This window comes from Mesocricetus auratus, unplaced genomic scaffold (genome assembly GCF_017639785.1).
Source record: "Mesocricetus auratus isolate SY011 unplaced genomic scaffold, BCM_Maur_2.0 Super-Scaffold_100018, whole genome shotgun sequence".
Taxonomy (NCBI): domain Eukaryota; kingdom Metazoa; phylum Chordata; class Mammalia; order Rodentia; family Cricetidae; genus Mesocricetus; species Mesocricetus auratus.
The window spans coordinates 18,744,135-18,764,045 of NW_024429199.1; the positions used below are offsets into that span (position 1 = coordinate 18,744,135).

Here is a 19,911-nt window from a genome sequence, read left to right on the forward strand (position 1 = left end):
AATCCCTCAAAGGTATGCCCAGAGGTTTGTCTCCCAGCTGATTATAGATCGTGTCAGGTTGGCAAGTCAACACTGACCTTCCCAGGTCCCATGTGTCCTAACAAGTCAGCACTAACTTTCCCAGGTGCCATGTGTCCTGTCTAGTTTTATGTCAACTTGAGTCAAGCTGGAGTCATCAGAAAGAAGGGGACTTCAATTAAGAGAGCATGCCTCCATAGGATCCATCTATAAGGCATTTTCTTAACTACTGATTGATGGTGGGGGAAGTCCTAACCAATTGTGAGTGGTGGCACCCCTGGGCTGGTGGTCCTGGATTCTCTAAGAAAGCAGGGTGAGTAAGCCATGGGGAACAAGTCAGTAAGCAGCACCCTCCATGGTCTCTGCATTAGCTCCTGCTTCCAGGTTCCTTCCCTGTGTAATTTCCTGCCCTCACTGCTTTTGATGATGAACTGTCACATGGAACTGTGAGTGAAATAAACCTTTCTTCCACAAGTTGCTTCTTGTCATGGGGTTTCATCACAGCAATAGTAGCCTTAACTGACACGTCATCCCTCAAAGTGCCTCAATATTACAGAAGGTAGCTTTTTAACCGGTAGAATTAGTAACTAGTAACTACTCCTGACATAGATGACTGAATACTAACAAAGGCTACCCTGTGAAATTTGGTCATTATGACTGGGCCCAACATTGCAAACCTACCAAAGTGAAAAACTTGTTTCAGTTCTAGTTAAAGAATGTTTTGACTTAATTGTTAGAGAAAGTAACTTATTTCACAGTTAAGCACAGCCAGAAACACATACAGGTAAAAAATATAAATTTTATTTCCAACTTTTCAAGAACATGGACAAGTCATAAAGTTTACTACATTTTGATACCAAGAAGGAGAGTATGCAAAGGGACTTACATTAAGTTAGAAATGTTAGACATGATTTCCAGTGGGAAGTCCTTGATGATTCACAACCAAAGAAAAAGAATTCATTTTTGTGTATTAGTCAAAGACATGGGCTTACAAAAAGTACAAATTCAATTGTGCTCATATAATATACCAAAAACTAAAAAATATTCAGTGCTCACCATAAGCTAAAAAATGACAAATTTTATTTTTCTCAGAACTCCCATAGTATAGCTTTCCCAGGCTGTTGAGTCATGATTCTCTGTGGCATTCAAATACTCAAATACAGAGACATAAACTTTTCAATTTTCCTGCTCAAACTGGAAAAAAATAGATAAAAGTGAAACAACCTCCTAAAATTTTAGAAATTATAGACAACACACAATATTATGACACTAAAGTCATTAAGCAATCTTCAAAGCATTGTTATCAGGATTTGTTATTACTTAAAGAGAAAAAATGAGAGAAGGCAAGAAATCAGAATATAAACATTATATGAAAGATTTCTAGCTGTGGTTATTTATATATAATGAATATTGCCACATGATTTATTATCTTTAGAGGCTCTAAAGTACTAAATCATCAAATAAGTTCTCCCAACTTATAAATTAATTATGAGATCAGAATCAAGCACTGTAAGAAGTTTGACCTATGAACAAAACCTAAGACTTCTCATTATTCTCTATGTAGCCTAACTAGAAAAATCCTTAGTCTCTTCATGCTGGTAGAGAGAAAGTAGTATTATTCTTGTGCATTTAACACATAAGAAAACTTATAAAAATTTGTTTGCCCTTAATTTTACAGGCATACAACTATATGTACCATTCTATTATGTAGTCATTAAGAATCATTTTGGCTTCTGTCAACTGTATTTATATGATTTGTTACAATTATATTGCCTTTTCCTCTCATCAAATATTATAATTAGCTAAATGGTTTGCTACAATTCTAATAACCATTCATTCAAAGCATTGTGGAGAATATAGTACATAAAATACAAGGCGGATTATCAAAACCTGGGTGATGATTCAGCCAAGAGCTCTCTCTTTTAGAATTAGAAGGAGGAGGTCAGAAAAGGTTCTTTGACTCATAATGACTTTTGCCATTGAGACTTGACATTTATTTACAGTGTATTTATAAAACAAATTAAAACTGCGAGGTCAAACTCCTTTCACAGTTCCCAGGGAACCAGAGAAGAAACTTGGGCACTTTAAGTCATTCTCAGATGTAATTAATTTTCCTTGAGTCTCAGCAGAAATAATGATAAAACTAGAAAAATGGGAAGAAATTTGTTAGAAAAAAGGTGAAAATTCAGTAAGAGTTTAGACTTTTAAAATAGGATTTTACTCAATAATTGAAATGTAAAATTATTTCCATTTGCTAATTATTGATAGCAAAAGTAAGAAACATAAAAATATGCACATTAAATAGATATGTCTTAAGCAACAAGGAAACAGCATGTGTGTGTTTCAGGAATCAGAAAAGACAATTTAAATTCCATATCATAGGTCTTTCTTTGAGCTTTATACGTTAAAACTTTTAAGCTTATTTTTGTCTTTTTAGTGGTCAGTCCAGATTCTTCTAGAGTCCAATGGGGAATAGTTGTTTTTCAGCTAGAAGACGAGGTTTCCTTTTCCATTGCAACATTTATGCTCATTGTCCAAGTGGCTCCCATCACATCTTGTTACTTTTGATGTTTTTCAGTTTTGAAGAGTTCTATAAGTAAAGGAAAAAGTAAGAGGAATCCATCAGGAGGGTACACAGGCTGCTTGCAAATAATGCTTATTGGATCCCTGAGCACATATGTCTTTTGAGAAATAATGGGGGAACAAAGCAAGAAGACCAAAAAGTAAAATAAAGGAAAACATGTAAATTATTCAGGATAAAAGTAGATATTTATGAGACAAAGTCATACTGTAGAATTGTAATGTGCTTGCAGTTGAAAACATGGTCTTGCATGTGTTTTTGTTCAGCATCATAACACATTTGTTTTAGGAGAACATAGGCCATACATAGTAAAGTTGTGGTCTGCCTAACTAGACACAGCTAGAGAGGGAATGAAGCTATCTGTGATCTAAACATGGGATTCTAGATCTAGTCTTCTTTTACTATGGTAATCAACCTGCAGAACAGAAGAGAAGCATAGTGTCATTCTAAGAGTAAGGGGGCACCTGTAAACGTTAAAATGAAGCAAATGCTACAGTTCTCAAGCAACAGTCAAGCTACCCAATGCTCCATTTAACATGTAAACAAACCCATGTTGGCACAACATTCTACCAAACTCCAAAGAAAGTCTATTTTCAGACAAGGCAGGTCGTTCCCATGATTGCCCTGCTAGGTGCGAGAGATAGGGTGGATAGCAAAAAGCCAAACTAAAGCAAACAAAAAGCCAGACAAAATCCCAAAACAGAAAGTATGGGGTGCTGCACTAAAATGGTCAAGAGTTACCCAAATCCAAAATTTCTCTGGCTTGATTGTGGCTGGATTTTGTGTACCAGAGATCTGTATATTGATTGCTAGATCTGGACAGAACCCAAGTAGGCTTTTGCTCCTGAGTGGTCATTATCCTGTGATCTCTTTTCTTCCTTACTTCCTTTGTCTTCCTATTCCCTCTTTCATTTCTTCCCTTCTGCTTCTCTCTCTTTGTCCCATACTCCCCCTTTTTCTTTTGTCCTCTCCTCCCACTCCTTTCCTTCTTCCCATTGGTAAAACTCCTTTCTGTCTGAGGGCTGAAATCAATAAAGTAGAAACCAGGAAAACAATACAAAGAATCAATGTAACAAAGAGTTGGTTCTTTGAGAAAAATCAACAAGATAGACAAACCTTTATCCAAACTTACCAAACGGCAGAGTATGAACATGCAAATTAACAAAATCAGAAATGAAAAGGGAGACATAACAATGGACACTGAGGAAATCCAGAGAATCATCAGGTCATATTTTGAGAAGCTATACTCCACAAAATTTAAAAATCTAAAGGAAATAGACAATTTTATGGATAGATATCACTTGCCAAAATTAAATCAAGAACAGATAAGCAATTTAAATAGACCTATAACACCTAAGGAAATAGAAGCAGTCATCAAAAAAGTCTCCCAACCAAAAAAAAAAAGTCCAGGGAGGGCCAGATGGCTTCAGTGCAGAATTTTACCAGAAATTCGAAGAACAACTTATACCAATTCTCCTCAAAGCATTCCATGCAATAGAAGCAGAAGGGTCTTTGTCAGACTCTTTTTACGAGGTTTCAATAACATTGATACCCAAGTCACACAAAGACACAACTAAGAGAGAGAACTTCAGACCAATATCCCTCATGAACATTGATGCAAAATTACTCAATTAAATAATGGCAAATCAGATCCAAGAACATATCAGAAAACTCATCTACCATGATCAAGTAGGCTTCATTCCAGGGATGCAGGGATGGTTCAACATATCAAAATACATCAATGAAATCCACCATAAAAAACAAGCTAAGAAACAAAAATCACATGATCATCTCACTAGATGCTGAAAAAGCCTTTGACAAATCTAAGACCCCTTTATGATCTCTAGGAGAGATCTGGGATAACAGGAACATACCTAAACATAATAAAAGCTATATATAACGAACCAACAGCCAACATCAAACTGAATGGATAGAACTCAAGGCAATTCGTCTAAAATCAGGAACAAGGCAAAACTTTCTCCTCTCCCCATACCTCTTCAATATTGTACTCGAAGTTCTAGCCAGAGCAATAAGACAACAAAAGGAGATCAAGGGGATACAAATTGGAAAGGAAGAGGTCAAACTTTCACTATTTGCAGATGGTATGATAGTTTACATAAGAGACACAAAAAGCTCTACCAGGGAACTCCTGCAGCTTATAAACACCTTCAGCAATGTGGCAGGATACAAGATCAACTCAAGAAAATGAGTAGCCCTACTATATACAGACGATAAAAGGGATGAGAAAGATATCAGAGAAACATTGCCCTTTACAATAGCCACAACCAACATTAAATACCTTGGGGTAACACTAACCAAATAAGTGAAAGACCTGTATAGCAAAAACTTTGAGTCTTTAAAGAAAGAAATTAAAGAAGGCACCAGAAAATCAAAAGATCTCCCATGCTCTTGGATAGGTAGGATCAATATAGTAAAAATGGCAATCCTGCCAAAAGCAATCTACAGACTCAAGGCAATTCCTATCAAAATCCCAGCACAATTCTTCACAGACCTTGAATGAACAATTCTCAACTTTATATGGAAAAACAAAAAAACCAAGACAGCCAAGACAACCCTGCTCAACAAAGCAACATCTGGAGGCATCACCATCTCTGACTTCAAACTCTATTATAGAGCTATAGTCCTGAAGACAGCTTGGTATTGGCACAAAAATAGACAGGTAGACCAATGGAATCGAATTGAACACCCTGAGATTAATCCACAAACCTAAGAACACCTGATTTTCAACAAAGAAGCTAAAATTATACAATAGAAAAAAGAAAGCAACTTCAAAAAATGGTGCTGACATAACTGGATATTGGCATATAGAAGACTGCAGATAGATCCATGTCTATCGCCCTGCACAAAACTTAAGTTCTAATGGATCAAAGACCTCAACATATATCCAGCCACCCCGAACCTGTTAAAAGAGAAAGTGGGAGATACCCTTGAACTAATTGGTACAGGAGACTGTTTCCTGAACATAACACCAGTAGCACAAACACTGAGATCGACAATTAATAAATGGGACCTCCTGAAACTGAGAAGCTTCTGTAAGGCAAAGGAAACAGTCAGCAAGACAAAAAGGCACCCCACAGATTGGGAAAAGATATTCACTAACCCCACATCTGGCAGAGGGCTGATCTCCAAAATTTACAAAGAACTCAAGAAACAAGTCTCCAAAACACCAAAGGATCCAATTAAAAAGTGGGGGGACTGAACTAAATAGAGAATTCTCAATAGAGTAGTCTAAAATATCTGGGAGATACTTAAGAAAGTGCTCAACATCCTTAGCCATTAGGGAAATGCAAATGAAAACAAATCCAAGATACCATCTCACTCCTGTCAGAATCACTAAAATAAAAAACACCAATGACAGTCTATGCTGGAGAGGATATGGAGAAAGGGGATCACTTGTCCATTACTGGTGGGAGTGCAAACTTGTACAATCACTTTGGAAATCAGTAAGGAGATTCCTCAGGAAAATGGAAATCAGTCTACCACAAGACCCAGCAATTCCACTCTTAGGCATATACACAAAAGATGCCCATTCATACAACAAGGAATTCTGCTCCACTATGTTCATAGCAGCATTATATGTAATATTTAGATCCTGGTAGCAACCTAGATGTCCCACAACTGAAGAGTGGATAGAGAAAATGTGGTACATTTACACAATGGAGTACTACTAAGTGAAAATAATGGTATCTTGAAATTTGCAGGCAAATGGATGGCACTAGAAGAAACCATCCTGAGTGAGGTAACACAGTCACAAAAAGACTAACATGGTATGTACTCATTCATATATGGATTTTAGACTTGGATCAGTGGAGTGTCAGCCTACAATCTCAATGCCAGTGAGTCTGGAAAACAGGGAGGTTCCCAAGAGATATGCATGATACCCCAGAGAAGTGGAATGAGGCAAGATCTCCTGAGCAGATTAGGAACATCAGGGGAGGGGAGAGGGAACCAGAAAAAAGAGAGGGGGGATAAGAGGAGGGGAGAAGAAGGCTTGGGGGAGCAGGAAGATTGAGTCGAGGTTAGAATAGAGGAGAGCAGGATGAGAGATACCATAATAGATGGAGGCATTATAGGTTTGAGGAGAGAGCTGACACTAGTTAGATTTCCTGAGATCTACAAGGATAACACCAACCGTTAAACTAAGCAATAATGGAGAGACTACATTAATAGTCCCTCCCTGATGATAAGGTTGATGACTACCTTATATGCCATCCTAGCACCTTCATCCAGTGACTGATGGAATCAGAGACAGATACCCACAGCTAAACACTAAACTGAACTCCTGGAACCCAGTGACAGAGATGGAGGAGTGATGAGCAAAGGCGTCAAGACCATGCTGGTGAAACCCACAAATACAGCTGACAGGACAAGGGGAAGCTCTTGAACCCCAGACTGATGGCTGAGAGGCCAACAGGGGACTGATCCAGACCACATGAATGTAGTGTCAGTGAGGAGGCCTCAGAAATCTCTGGGGCCTTGGATAGTAGATCAGTGTTTACCATGGTGTACGAATGAACTTTGAGAGCCCATTCCACATGGAGGGATGCTCTCTCAGCCTGGACACATGGGGAAGGGCCTAGGTCCTGCCCTGGATGAAATGTCAGACTCTGGAGTTGCCCCCAAGGAGGGCCTCACCCTCCCTGGGGAATGATGTGGAGATTGAGTGAGGGGCTGGAGGGAGGACTGGTGGAGGGACAAGGGAGGAGCGGTGGGAGAGGGAGCTGGGATTGACATGTGACGCATGCATGCGTGTTTCTGAGACATAATTTAACAACAACACAAAACGCCTTTCTGTTGTTACCTAATTTTATGGGATTATTTCTTCATCTTTACAGATAAGAGAGAGTGAGACACAATACTTCCAGTTGTATAGGATTCTTATAAAAATTAAACTAGGCAGTGGTGGCACCCACCTTTAATCCCACTCAAGAGGTAGAGACAGGTGGATCTCTGTGAGTTAGAGACCAGCCTGGTCTACAAAGTTACACAGAGAAACCTTTTCTCAAAAACTCAAAAAAAAAAGAGTTGCTATCTATCTCATCAGTTGCTACCAATTTTTATAATATAGGTGAAATATGAAAACAAAACCTACAGTTTTCTGACTTCTAAGGATTTCACAGTTTGGTTAGGAACAAAAGGAGAGGGTTTCAAATTAGAAAATTAGACAATTTCTCTACACATCATGTTAATTCCCATAATAATTTGTTTTTTCCCTGTGGTTAACCTCTCCATTCACTGCTGGTGTGGACTGGTGATGTGACTGCAGATATCCTGATGCAGAATATGGCAAGGTTCCATGTTCTCTTAGATTTCATTCCCTCTCTTCCTAATCAACTACAGTCCCCAGCAGGAGCCTTGATAACTTTTGATCATTCTCCTATCACAAATAGCAATACATTGCCCACGATAGGATATGATTTAAAATAAATTTTTTACCTGTATGCCCAGATTTAATTTCCACCTCCATCACCCACTACCTTTCAGACATTATCTATATATAACAACAATACTTTTATTAACAACAATAACAACATTTCTCCTTCATTGTGCTTCTTTCCTTGGTAGTAGAGAAAAATTAAAATGAAATCATTATACTATAGAAAGAAGGGAGACTGGAGACTTAGTCTCAAGCCCTGAGAATACAACTATGGACTCCATGTCTTGACAAAATTTGTGTTCTATTTCTTTATCAGTGAACGAGTTTTGATGATAATTACTGAGGCATAGAGTTGGGAAATATTAAATGAAATAATGTATCTCGAGTGCTTTGTAAAACATAAAACACAACAGAAATATTACCCGCTATTACAGTCCTATCATTGCATAAAATGATTACAAGCCTGTGGTGGGAGAATTCAATCTGTCATCTTGACAGGGATTTTTCTCACGCTCCCCTGTCAGTAAACTGATTTAATATAGTACATTGTAAAAGAGAAAAGTGGGAGGTGAGGATATTAGAATATTTTTATTATCTGAAACTGAAGTGGTGACTGCAAGCCAGGTTCATTTTAAAAGAAGTGCTCTAGGCCACTTCGGACAGCCTGATGCCATTCATTCTTGCTCCTGCTCTCCTTCATTCTTGCCCCTGTTCTTTGCTCAGTCAGCACTCTAGTGGGCAGAGTCGAATTCACATTGAGCAGAAGTCTGTTCCTGTCACACTCGCACCCGCCAAAAATCTGAAAGTGTATTGGAACCATTGTTTTCAAGATAATTACTTATGTTTTAGAATGCAAATTGATATGAAAACCTTTACTTTGGGGGCACTTATCACCCATTTCTTTGGAAATGTCACAAGTTTAATACAGAGGTGATTGATTTTACATTGAATTGAAGATCAGCCAACCCAATTATTTAACTGATGAAGAATTTGTAATCATGTAGAGGAAGTTCTTTGGAGAGTAAAACAAATCACTCATCATTGGAACAGACATAAAATGGCGTCTTATTTCATTTTTCTTTCTAAAAAGTATAAACTAAGCAAATGATTTTTGCTGGAAGGAATATATGTCTCCAAAACTAACCTTCTATTCCTTCTAAAAAAATAAAGATAAACCCATGAAGTCAAATAAGTAACTCTTTGAATGCAAAGATTAAAATGAAGGAAAATCTCCATTTTGCATATTTTATAGAAATCAAGCTCAGATACACCTAAAACTGATTTACATTCTTTGATAAAACTGGTATTTCCTAAAGCATTATATTCTATACAGACCACTGTCCTTGAGAACTGAGAGACAACTTCCTAATGCTGTCTAAGGCTGAGCAGCAAACTTGTCAGTGAGCACCCTTTAGGGAGGAGTCTCACGATGGCTTCAGTCTCTTCTGAGTCTTCTATGGGACCTCCTCCTGAATATGTTCAACTGGACTTTCATCCATGCTTTCAATCATGTGCCAATTGTTTGCTTTCCTTTCTTTGGTACAGTTTGAAATTTAACTATAGGCTAAGACCAAATACCAAATGACACATATAAACAACTGCTGCATCTCTCTCATTTGTGGTGATTAATTCACAGTCTGTTATTTCTCAGAGCTATGTTCTGTTTACGTTCTTGGAGAATGTTTTTACCTAGAAAAAAATGTTTGAGACATACCACACGTTGTCCATAAAGTACAGAACAGCAGTATGGAGGACATTTATTTGTTCAAGAAATATTTATTGATAGTTCATTACACACCCAGTATTTTCTTAGTGTCTAAAATTAAAAGAAAGTGGAACTGTTTAAAAAAAATCCCTGTAGTCATGGTACCCATCTGTGGTGCAGGTGGCTAATAATTAAAATTTAAAAGGGAAACATATGCTATTTTATCTGAAAGAAAGAGGTTGTGTCAGCTAAGAGGCTATCATTTCAGGCAAGGTGGTTAGAGAAGAGAGTGCCAAAATAGCTTAAGGCTGGTCTACAGGAGGTAACAGGGAGGGTCATGGTAATCTCTGGATAAAGAATGACTGGAATTCCTCTTGGGACTTTGAGAAATCAGAATTTAATGGAGCTTGAACAGAGACAAGGGTAAAAATAGAACATTACTTTGGGACATTCTGGATAGTGCTTTCAGGACTGACTTAGGGTGCATCAGCTTGCATGCCTATTGTATTGAGAATAAACTTTGTGGAGCAATGGTAGAAGATGAGTTAGTTAACCTATTCAAGAATCCTGGTGATCCAATCCAGCACTCGGGAGGCAGAGGCAGGCGGATCTCTGTGAGTTGGAGGTCAGCCTGGTCTACAGAGTGATTTCCAGGAGAGCCTCCAAAACAATACAGAGAAACCCTGTCTCAAAAAAAACAAAACATAACAACAAACAAACAAAAAGAATCTTGGTGATCCGTGTGCGTGCCTGAGAATTCTAACCCTCAGTAAACACTGACTGGAGGATTGTGAGTTCAAGGTCAGCCTGCACAACATAGTAAGACTATTTCAGAAAGGAAAATATCCTGAAACAGGGGTTGATAATAGTAGATATTTGGACTTCCATAATAGCAGTGGTTATGGAAGAGAAATAGTTATATTTTGGAGACCAACAATAAAGACAATAGAATTTGATGATGCAGTAGGTATGATAGATGAATGAGAATTTGGAAAATACTTTTCTGTTTTTCTTCTGTGTCACTGTTTAAAATGTGATCCATAAACATCTCCTAATCAGAATCACCAGAAAAGTGTGCTTAAATGGATTATTGGTGTAACTAAGAACCAATAGTTCTTTTTCTAGAGCACAGGTTAGTGAACCTTTTCTCTATAGTAAATGTCTGCCACAGCTACTCAGCCTAGCCCAGATAGCACCAAAGCTGCCATAGACCACACAGAAAAGTACCAATGTGGCAATATGCTAACACAATGTTACTTATAGGCATTTAAATTTAAATTTCATATTATTTTCCCATGCCACAAACTACTATCTTGGCTTTTATTTTTAAGGACTTAAAAGTGAGAACAAATATTTGTTAATCCCTGACCTATACAGAAACAAGCATTAGGATAGACCTCACCCATAATTTGCCAATTCTGTTCTCCAGAATAGATGCCCCACATCTATATTTCAATGTTGGAGTAAGTGATTTTCTTTGTGCATAAGAATATTCATGTGATGTTGGTATTTATGTACACATTGAAAGCCTAGAGGCAAAATCACAAAGACATGCATTCTTTGAGGTAGAGTTCACTCTTGGATCTTTCTGGTTGCAAAGCCTGCTTGCTTTCCACAATATCCTACTGCTAAGAGAACTATTTTCTTAGTAGTTCATGGTCTTGTGCAGACATGGACTAAGGTGGAGGTGAGGTGAAAGGGAAAAAAAAGATTGCTTTGCTAGAAAACTGTTTTCCTCTCCATTGAAGTGCACAGCACTGCTCTTATAATTATCAGTCTGCTGATGAGAAATCCCGTTGGTGAAGGCTGACAAGTGAAGTTCTCTACAAAGAGTAAGCACTGTAGAAAATAAATTAATCTCCAGGGGAGATGAGGGGCAAGGTTCTCAGTGCTCACCAGCTGCTAATGGCAAATGATATTTCAGAATTTGTCAAAGGAGGCAGTGACTCTGCTTTTCCTCCTGGCACACCCATAGGCATGTGAACCTGAATTCAAAAACCACCAAGTGAAAAAGACAAATCTTACAACACTCTATGATGTTCGTAGTTTCAAGTACGAGTTCATTTCTCAAAACGATGGGGGAGTCTTAACAACATTGTGGTTTTGTTTGCATTCAGATGGTAACTTTGCAATAGGGTTAAGCATAAAGTGAAGCAATAATCTAATTGTGTACGTAGAACATGATGTGAAGAGGTTGAAGGCTTAAAGCATAAAAAGGATAATATAAGAAAGGCTAGTTATCCTGGTTTGATCAGTACCTATGATGATGTGTACAAGACTTTAGCTAAACAATACTTAGCATATAACCCAGCAATAATAGGAACCAGATGTTGGTTGGCAGTTTTAAGTTATCTAATATTTTAAATGATAGGTTTTCAAGTTTGGGATTAAACACTTACCGAGCTTAGAACACTGTTGAACAGCACTGAATCACAATGATTGTCTTTTAATAAAATTGAGAAACAAAAATATGGTTCATCATGGGACTTATACAAATCCCCTAAATTTGGGTGTCAGTGAGGAGGCCTTGGCAATCTATGAGGCATCAGGTAGTAGATCAGTAGCTATCCCTGGCATACAAATGGACTTTGGGAACCCATTCCACCTGGAGGGATGCTCTCTCAGCCTGGACATATGGGGCAAGGCCTAGGCCCCGCCCCGAATGAAATAACAGACTCTAGAGATACCCCATGGAGGGACTTACCCTCCCTGTGGAATGAAGTGGGGATTGGGTGGGGGGGTTGGGGGGATTGGAGAAGGTCTGGGGAGAAAGGGATGGACAGGGAGCTGGGATTGACATGTTAAACAAGCTTGTTTCTAATTTAAATAAAAAATATGTTTCATCAGAAGAGAGGTGGGTAGTGGGGCAGAGGGGAGGTGGGTAGGAGTGGCTGGGAGGAGAGGTGGGTGCAAAATAAATAAATATGAAAAAATGTTTCATGATGATAATATCTGAAGTAACACCTCCAGACATAATATAACCCAGGTGGTCAATCAAGGCCTTCAATATGGAACCCATACTTTAGCCAGTCCTTAATCCTTATAACCAGGCTGGAGAAACCCACAGAAACAGCTGACCTGAACAAGGGAGAGTACATGGACCCCAGACTGATAGCTGGGTAACCAGTACAGGACTGACCCAGACCCCCTGAACGTAGGTGTCAGTGAGGAGGCCTCAGCAATCTGTGGGGCCTCTGGTAGTAGATCAGCATTTATCCCTAGCATATAAATGGACTTTGGGAGCCCATTCCACATAGAGGGATACTCTCTTAGCCTGGACACATGGGGGAGAGTATAGGCCCTGTTCCAAATGATATGGCAGACTTTGAAGATCCCCCATGGAAGGCTTCACACTCCCTGGGGAGCAGAAACGGGGTGTAGTAGGGGGTTTGTGGGGAGCAGGGGAGGAGGGAGGGGGGACTTGGGTTGACATGTAAAACAAGCTTGATTCTAATTTAAATAAAAAATAATCCTTATATGGAACTCACTTATGTTATATTTCTCAGCATACAAGAGAAACTTAGTTTAGGTTACATATTTATGTCAAACTGAAGTCCATAAAAAGACCTCTTTAGATTCCTTTTTGTTCAGTCTTCATTCTCTGAGTTAAACCTTGGCCTTGGAGGAGAACTTTCCCATTAGGTATTATTGTTTCCATCTGTCCAGTCTACCCACTGAAGTGAGAACTAGATGTAAGGAACAACACAAATGAGTCTTACTTAGACAGGGAAATCTTTGGGACCCACCACCTCAATGTTCTGTCAGTAGGAGGTGTTGAATTGAAATCACTCAAAACTGACAGGCATGAAGATTGCCTTCTAGGTTGCTGAAGAAAGTGAAACTCTCAGACAAGAAATAGTTTGTGCACAAGCTATACATTTAGGTTTGGGCAGAGCTTAGACTAGAAAGCAAGGCACTAGTGTTTTGTTTTCTGACTTCGTACTCCTCTCAGTGGTTAACTGGTCTAATTTATAATGGGCAAGTGATAACAGATTTCCTCTAAATATTTGGGATAATTCAAGGAACATAACCGAGGAATCAAAAGGAAAGAAATTGCACTAGAGATCACTAATCAAGAACGTGTAACATTTATTTAGTGGGTGACATTCATGTATTCTGACAAAGATTTCAGTTTCCAGAGGGACACATAGGAGGGAAAAGGAAATAGGTCCCTGTGCATCCAAGGAATTCACCAGAAGCAATCATAGTCATTACCGAGTAATGCAGATAATAGCAAGTTCCTCCTCCAAGGTAAATATTAATCCTCTTATCCTGAATGACCTTACTCTGGGTCCAAAGAAGCATCTTTATTCATAATCCGTGGCAGGGGCAGCTACATGCCGTGATTGACTGGTATATGGAGTACAGAGGACTGCCCCAATCCGGGGCACCATCAAAGACTCATGCCCATTCCAGAGCTCCCTGAGACATACCCTGAAGTCTTTGAAGGGACTGTATCAGGACTGGTCTTCTCCTTTTATCCAAGCCTGTTTCTGTTACTCTGCCTTGGATGTTTTTCCTGAGAGCACTTCCCAACCAGCTTTCATTGTGCAAATCAACCCAGGAATGTGGGTGTGCAAAAATGCTTAATGCAAACATTGCCACTTAACACCTGTCAGCTACTTAAAATAGCTCTTGAGCTGATTAAACAGCGGAGCCCTGTGCTCTTGTTTAGCCAGAAGGAAAAGTATGGCATCAAGAATCAGATCAGCCAGACAACTCCATCATAGCAACGCTTGTTACACTCAGGAAGTAGTGATGCAACCAAGGAAGGTTTCTCATCCCTCCCTTGCCCATAGCTATAAAAATCCCAAGATGATACAATTCTCAAAGGAAAAGATATGCAGACTAAGCCTCCATGCCTGCAAGAGCCACAACATCAAGACTTCTCAGAGAAACTGTGGGAAAATAAAGTTTTCTAGAAATCAACTCATAGGTTTAGTAGTTTCTTGCATCACTGACATAGTTGGAGTCTACTATGTGTTAAATTAATTTTCACCTGCTTTATTGAATAAACTCTTCAACACAGTCTGTGGTGCAGCGCACTCATGAACCTAATTTGACAAATACAGAGACTTTAACAGATTGCCAGTAGTCACCACTAAGACTGCGGAGGTCTGACCTTTTCCTCATACCACACACACATGGTATTTTCAGGGAACTGTGCTTATTTACAGATAAAACAGGAAAAGTTAATGATGATGTTACTAAAAGATGACATGAGAATCATCAAGCTGCTAGAGTAGATTGAGGACCCACACAAGGTCATCTAGGAGGTTGGTGAAGTACTTTCAGCAGCACCTTAGTGGAAGGAACTAGGGTTGGCCATACTTTTCAGAGATAGTTTCTCTGAGTCTGACTATAGTGGATTCCATGGTCACTGCTTAGGTTTTGTTTGTCTACTTAGCGAAATCCCTCTAATTATTTACAATGACTATCTAGCTCAACAATCTTCTATACTTTATCATCACACATGTATCAGTAAAGAGTCCAACTCCTGTATCTCATGAACAAAGCTGGATATCCCGGAGACACAAAATGAGAAACATAACACCTCTGTCCTAGTGATGCTTTGTAATTTTTAAATTTTTCATCTAAGACATGCTATACAGTTCAACAACTACTACTTCCACACACAAAAGGAATTCATTAACTAATATCTAAACATGTGGGGGAAAAGTCATTGTGATAGTTCATATTTATAGTTCTAGGAGTGGAGTGGTGAGGCAAAAAGGACTCTAAGGTCATAGATAGCTTGTCTGTATTGCAAGTCCCTGATTCAAGGAAAGAAGAAAAAGGAGAGGGGAAAGCAATTAGAAAGGGTTTCATTTGCTCCTCCTGAACTCAAGAGGGGGTTACTGCACATTCAAAAGGAAACAGTCCACACCAAGCATGATGAGTGTGAGTCAATTCACCAGTTTATTTTCAAATAAAGGTATGTATACTATATGAAATAAGACAAAGTTGGCAAAGTTTACTTTGTGATCTAATTTCCTCTCTTATTTCTATGTACAGAACTGTCACACCATGATAGTTCATACTGAAGATTCCAACCTGATTGTTTTTGAAGCTGAGAAAATAAATAAAAACACTCTTTGGACACTCATAATGAGTAATTTTCAAGCTGATACATGCTGAAATTAACCTATGAAAGGAAATTTCACTTTACTCTCTCGCAGGAAGCAAGTAAGTCTCGTTAGTCTAGACCTATTATTTTAATCCGAGGCTTCTTTTGTCCTTAAAGCCATCATTTATGGGCTCTGTGTAAGATTGGGTGGCTTCGCTGACCTATGAAGTGTTCTGCATTATTCACTCAGGGCATAGCTGGGTAAGCCACTGTACTATCCCAGAAATGCACATGCTGGGAAGATTAGATGCCCAAGTTCCCTGTGATTGAAACAAAAAAACTTTGATCTCAGGAATTGTGTTATCTGGTACTTTGTAGGATCCATAATCTTAAAGAAAAAAATAGTTTCCAATGAATTAATAATGGCTTGAGTCTCAACCCGCTACAGCAATTTTCACTGCACTGGTTGTTTCTTTTATAGTCACACTTGATTAGTGTTTGAAATGTGGAGGAATTGCAATATGCATGGTTTTCAAAGCCCTTTACAGAATTTCATTTTATCACTCGGAGAGAGTCAATGAAAACGTAATAAGAAAAGCTCTATGGGATATTTTTATAGAAGTGTCAGAAGCCAGTAAGCTAACTACTTGAAAGAACTCAGATAGTACAGACAGGGTTGGGAGCAGAAACACTTCAGAGACTTTAGCGCCAGTATTTTGACTTTTATATGTCCTTGGAGAGAAAAAAAAATCATATGTACTCCAAAATCAAATAAGGGGGGGGGGGGGGGGAGGAACAAACCATATGCTTAAGAATAATTAATTTCAATTTTCCTACAAACTAAATATGAAGTTTTGATGACAAGTGTCATAGGAATTCATCTGATTTGGCATGTCTAAAATGTTGCCAAAAAGAGAAAATTCTCATTTCCCTTGCTAAGGCATGCCAGATTCCCACCATATGGAAGTTAGTCTAGTAACTTAATTGATTGTGATCAGTCCCCCACAACTCCATTTGATCTTGGTTTGCTTTCAGTAGAGATGGAAAATGTCACATCACCTTCTCTACAGAATTCAAATCTGCATTTGATTAGTTTATAATTTTGATGTTTTTATTATTTCTTTATGAATTTTATGCTATGTATTTTGACAATATTCACCCACAACTCTTTCCCTTAATTCTCTCTACTCACCCCAAATTGATGTCCTCCTGGTTTTCAAAAAAAGATTTATTTGCCTAGTAACCCTTTGACTCCAACTTGTGATGTGCATATAGTCCTGGATATGGAGTCATACACTGGAGTGTGGTTGATCTTTCAGGAGCCACACCACTAAAGAAAACTAACTCTTCCTCCATCAAAAGTTACCATCTGTCCAAGGTGAAATGAACCTCTTCTTACTCCATGCTAAACTGATGATGAGCTTGGTCTTGTGCAGGTCTTGTACAGGCAACAACAACCACTGTGAGTTTATGAGCACAGTGATGTTGTTGTGCCCAGAGCTCTGATGCTCCCCAACCTCTGTGTCTTATCATCCTCACACTCCATCTTCCATTATGATCCCCAAGCTTCTTTTGGAGGGATACAAGATATAGATATACTAATTGTAGCCAAGCACTCATCAGCTGCCTATTCTCTGCACTTTGACTATGAGTTTCTGTGCTCACCATCATCCACTGAATAAAGAGACATCCCTGTGATAAAGTCTGAGAGCTAGTTAAAACTCAGTTATCATAGCTTCTTCCAACCCATTAAAATTTTCTTATCCATCGAGTAAAATATGAAAACATTATGGTTGGGTCTAGGGAGATGGCTGAGTCAGAAAAGCATTTTCTCTGATGCATGAGGACCTGAGTATAGCCTCCAGGCACCCACATAGAAAGGCAAGAACACTAATATGCATGAGTAACTCCATAACTGGAAGGGGCAGAGACAGGAGAGTCCCTGAATGATTGACGAGCTCCAGGTTCAGGGGAGATCCTGCCTCAAAAACAAAGTGGAGTGCTACAAAGATGTTTCAGTGGTTGAGCACTTGAGTGTTGCTCAGACAGAGGACCCATGGTGACTCAGTACCCGCAGGATGATTTGAATCCTCTGTGACTTCCCATCTAAGGAGATCTGACTCCCTCTTCTAGCCTTCCAGGGCACTGTATGCATGTGGTACATGGATATACATGCAAGAAAAACACCCATTTGCACAAAATAAAAAGATATGTCTCAGAAAAATAAAAAGGTGAAGAGCCCCAACATTGATCTCTGAATTCTACATGCATGCTGTGTATTCCAAACAATATGGGAGCAAGAAATTGTTCATTATACCTTTGTCAGGTAGGTAGTAGAAACAATAGTATGTGGTTTAACTGACCTGCAGTCATGTTGGTGCTTGCTATTGCAATGGCCCATGCTTGCCCGTTGGTCTCTCCATATCAGACACATCATTCTGAAAACCAACTGTTGTACTCGAATCCAGGCCACCTTGATCTTGATGAAGTTTCTTGGCTCTATCTGCATGGTGACTCTGAAATGGCAAACACATGTAAATTGTCAGTCCCAAATAAATGCCTTTTAGAGATATGACAATGGTAAACATTTGTCATATGGCAGGTCATTTTTGTATGTCTGAAAGAGAACATTCTGTATGTCAAATCAAGTTATAAATCATATGTTTCTCAATATATTTTAGTAATCTAACTGTGGGGGTTTTAAGGTAGCCAAGTGATTAGAATAAAAGGGTTGTTTAGCTTGGATTTTTTGAGTCTTCTAACAGTGCGAGTGGGGGTGTCTCTTTTGCCTACTCTTGGGATCCATTCCCCCTCCTGGGTTGCCTCATTAAGCCTTAATATGAATGTATTTTGATGGGGGATGTTCATCTGTATATATGTTTCTCTTATTGATTGATGAATAAAACACTGATTGGCCAGGAGAGGCAGGAAGATAGGCATGGCTACCAGACCAGGATAAGGCTGGGGAGAGGAAGGCAGAAAGAGGCACCGTGAAAAGATGCCATGTAGAGACTGGGAAAATAGGATGCACCAGGCATTCTCAGATAAGATAAGGCCATGTAGAAATACACAGATTAGTAGTTGTAGATTAATAATTAAGACAGAGCTAGCCAATAAGAAACCCTAGTCATCAACCAGTAGTTTTATAATTAATATTGCATCCACGTGTTTATTTGGGGCAAAGTGGCTGTGGGACAAGGCTGGAAAGAAACTCCAGCTACATTTTTGCCTGTTCTTATTATATCTTGTTATACTGTGTTCAGTAGATATTACTGGATGTGCTCTTTTCTGAAGGAAAATGAAGGAGGAGTGGTTATGGGAGAGAGGGGAGGTGAGGGAAGTTGGGAGGAGTAGAGGGAGGGGAGTCTGCAGTCAAGATGTATCGTATGAGAGAAGAAAAAAATTGCTCTAGATAAGGAAATAATCTTCAGAAATCAGATTCTTTATGAAAAATTTGCAAAATATTTTTCATTTAGAATATTCATATTCAGTTGCTATCTTTATAGTCAGACAATCCAGTACTTTGTCATATATTGCATAATTACAAATAAATACTGCAGTAGTTTTATTCTTTTGTTTTGTTTTGTTGTTTGTTTGTTTGGCTTTTTGTTTTTTCAAGACAGGGTTTCTCTGTGTGACAGTTCTGTCTGTCCTGGAACTTTCTTTGTAGACCAGAACTCACTGAGATCTGCCTGTCTCAGCCTGCCAAGTGCTGGGCCCAGGCGCTTCATTCTTTTTTAAAATTTATTTTACCTTAAAATTGTGTGTATATGAGTGTTTTGCCTGTATGTATGTATGTATGATGTCACCTGCATGCCTGGCACTGAAGGAAGCCAGAAGATGGCATTGAATCCCCTGGAATTAGAGTTACAGACAGTTGTGAGATTTTTTTTTTGTGGGTGCTGGCAATCAAACCCAGGTTCTCTGGAAGAGTAACAAGTGCTCTTAACTACTAAGCCATCACTCCAGCTCCATTTATTTCTATGTTTTATTAGGAAGAAATTTTAATATCTGCTCTAAATGTATATGTATCTTATCAGTAGTTTGCAAAATTGACAAAGTCCTCTGGCCAATTTGAGAATAATAATTCATTGGAATGAATTATTAAGGCACACATCAATGGTTCCCTATAACTCACATAA

General features: G+C 38.8%; 1 protein-coding gene across 1 annotated transcript in view; it reads right to left on the reverse strand.

The window, feature by feature from the left end:
• Positions 1 to 797: 797 nt before the first annotated feature.
• Positions 798 to 19,911, reverse strand: part of Themis (thymocyte selection associated) — a 192,473-nt gene continuing 173,359 nt past the window's right edge. Inside the window, exons 5-6 of the mRNA XM_040728284.1 lie at positions 18,133 to 18,285; positions 798 to 2,608 (exon numbers count right to left, since the gene is read on the reverse strand). Of these exons, the coding sequence (XP_040584218.1) occupies positions 18,154 to 18,285 (132 nt within the window). The 3' untranslated portion in view covers positions 798 to 2,608; positions 18,133 to 18,153. The remainder of the gene's footprint in view (positions 2,609 to 18,132; positions 18,286 to 19,911) is intronic.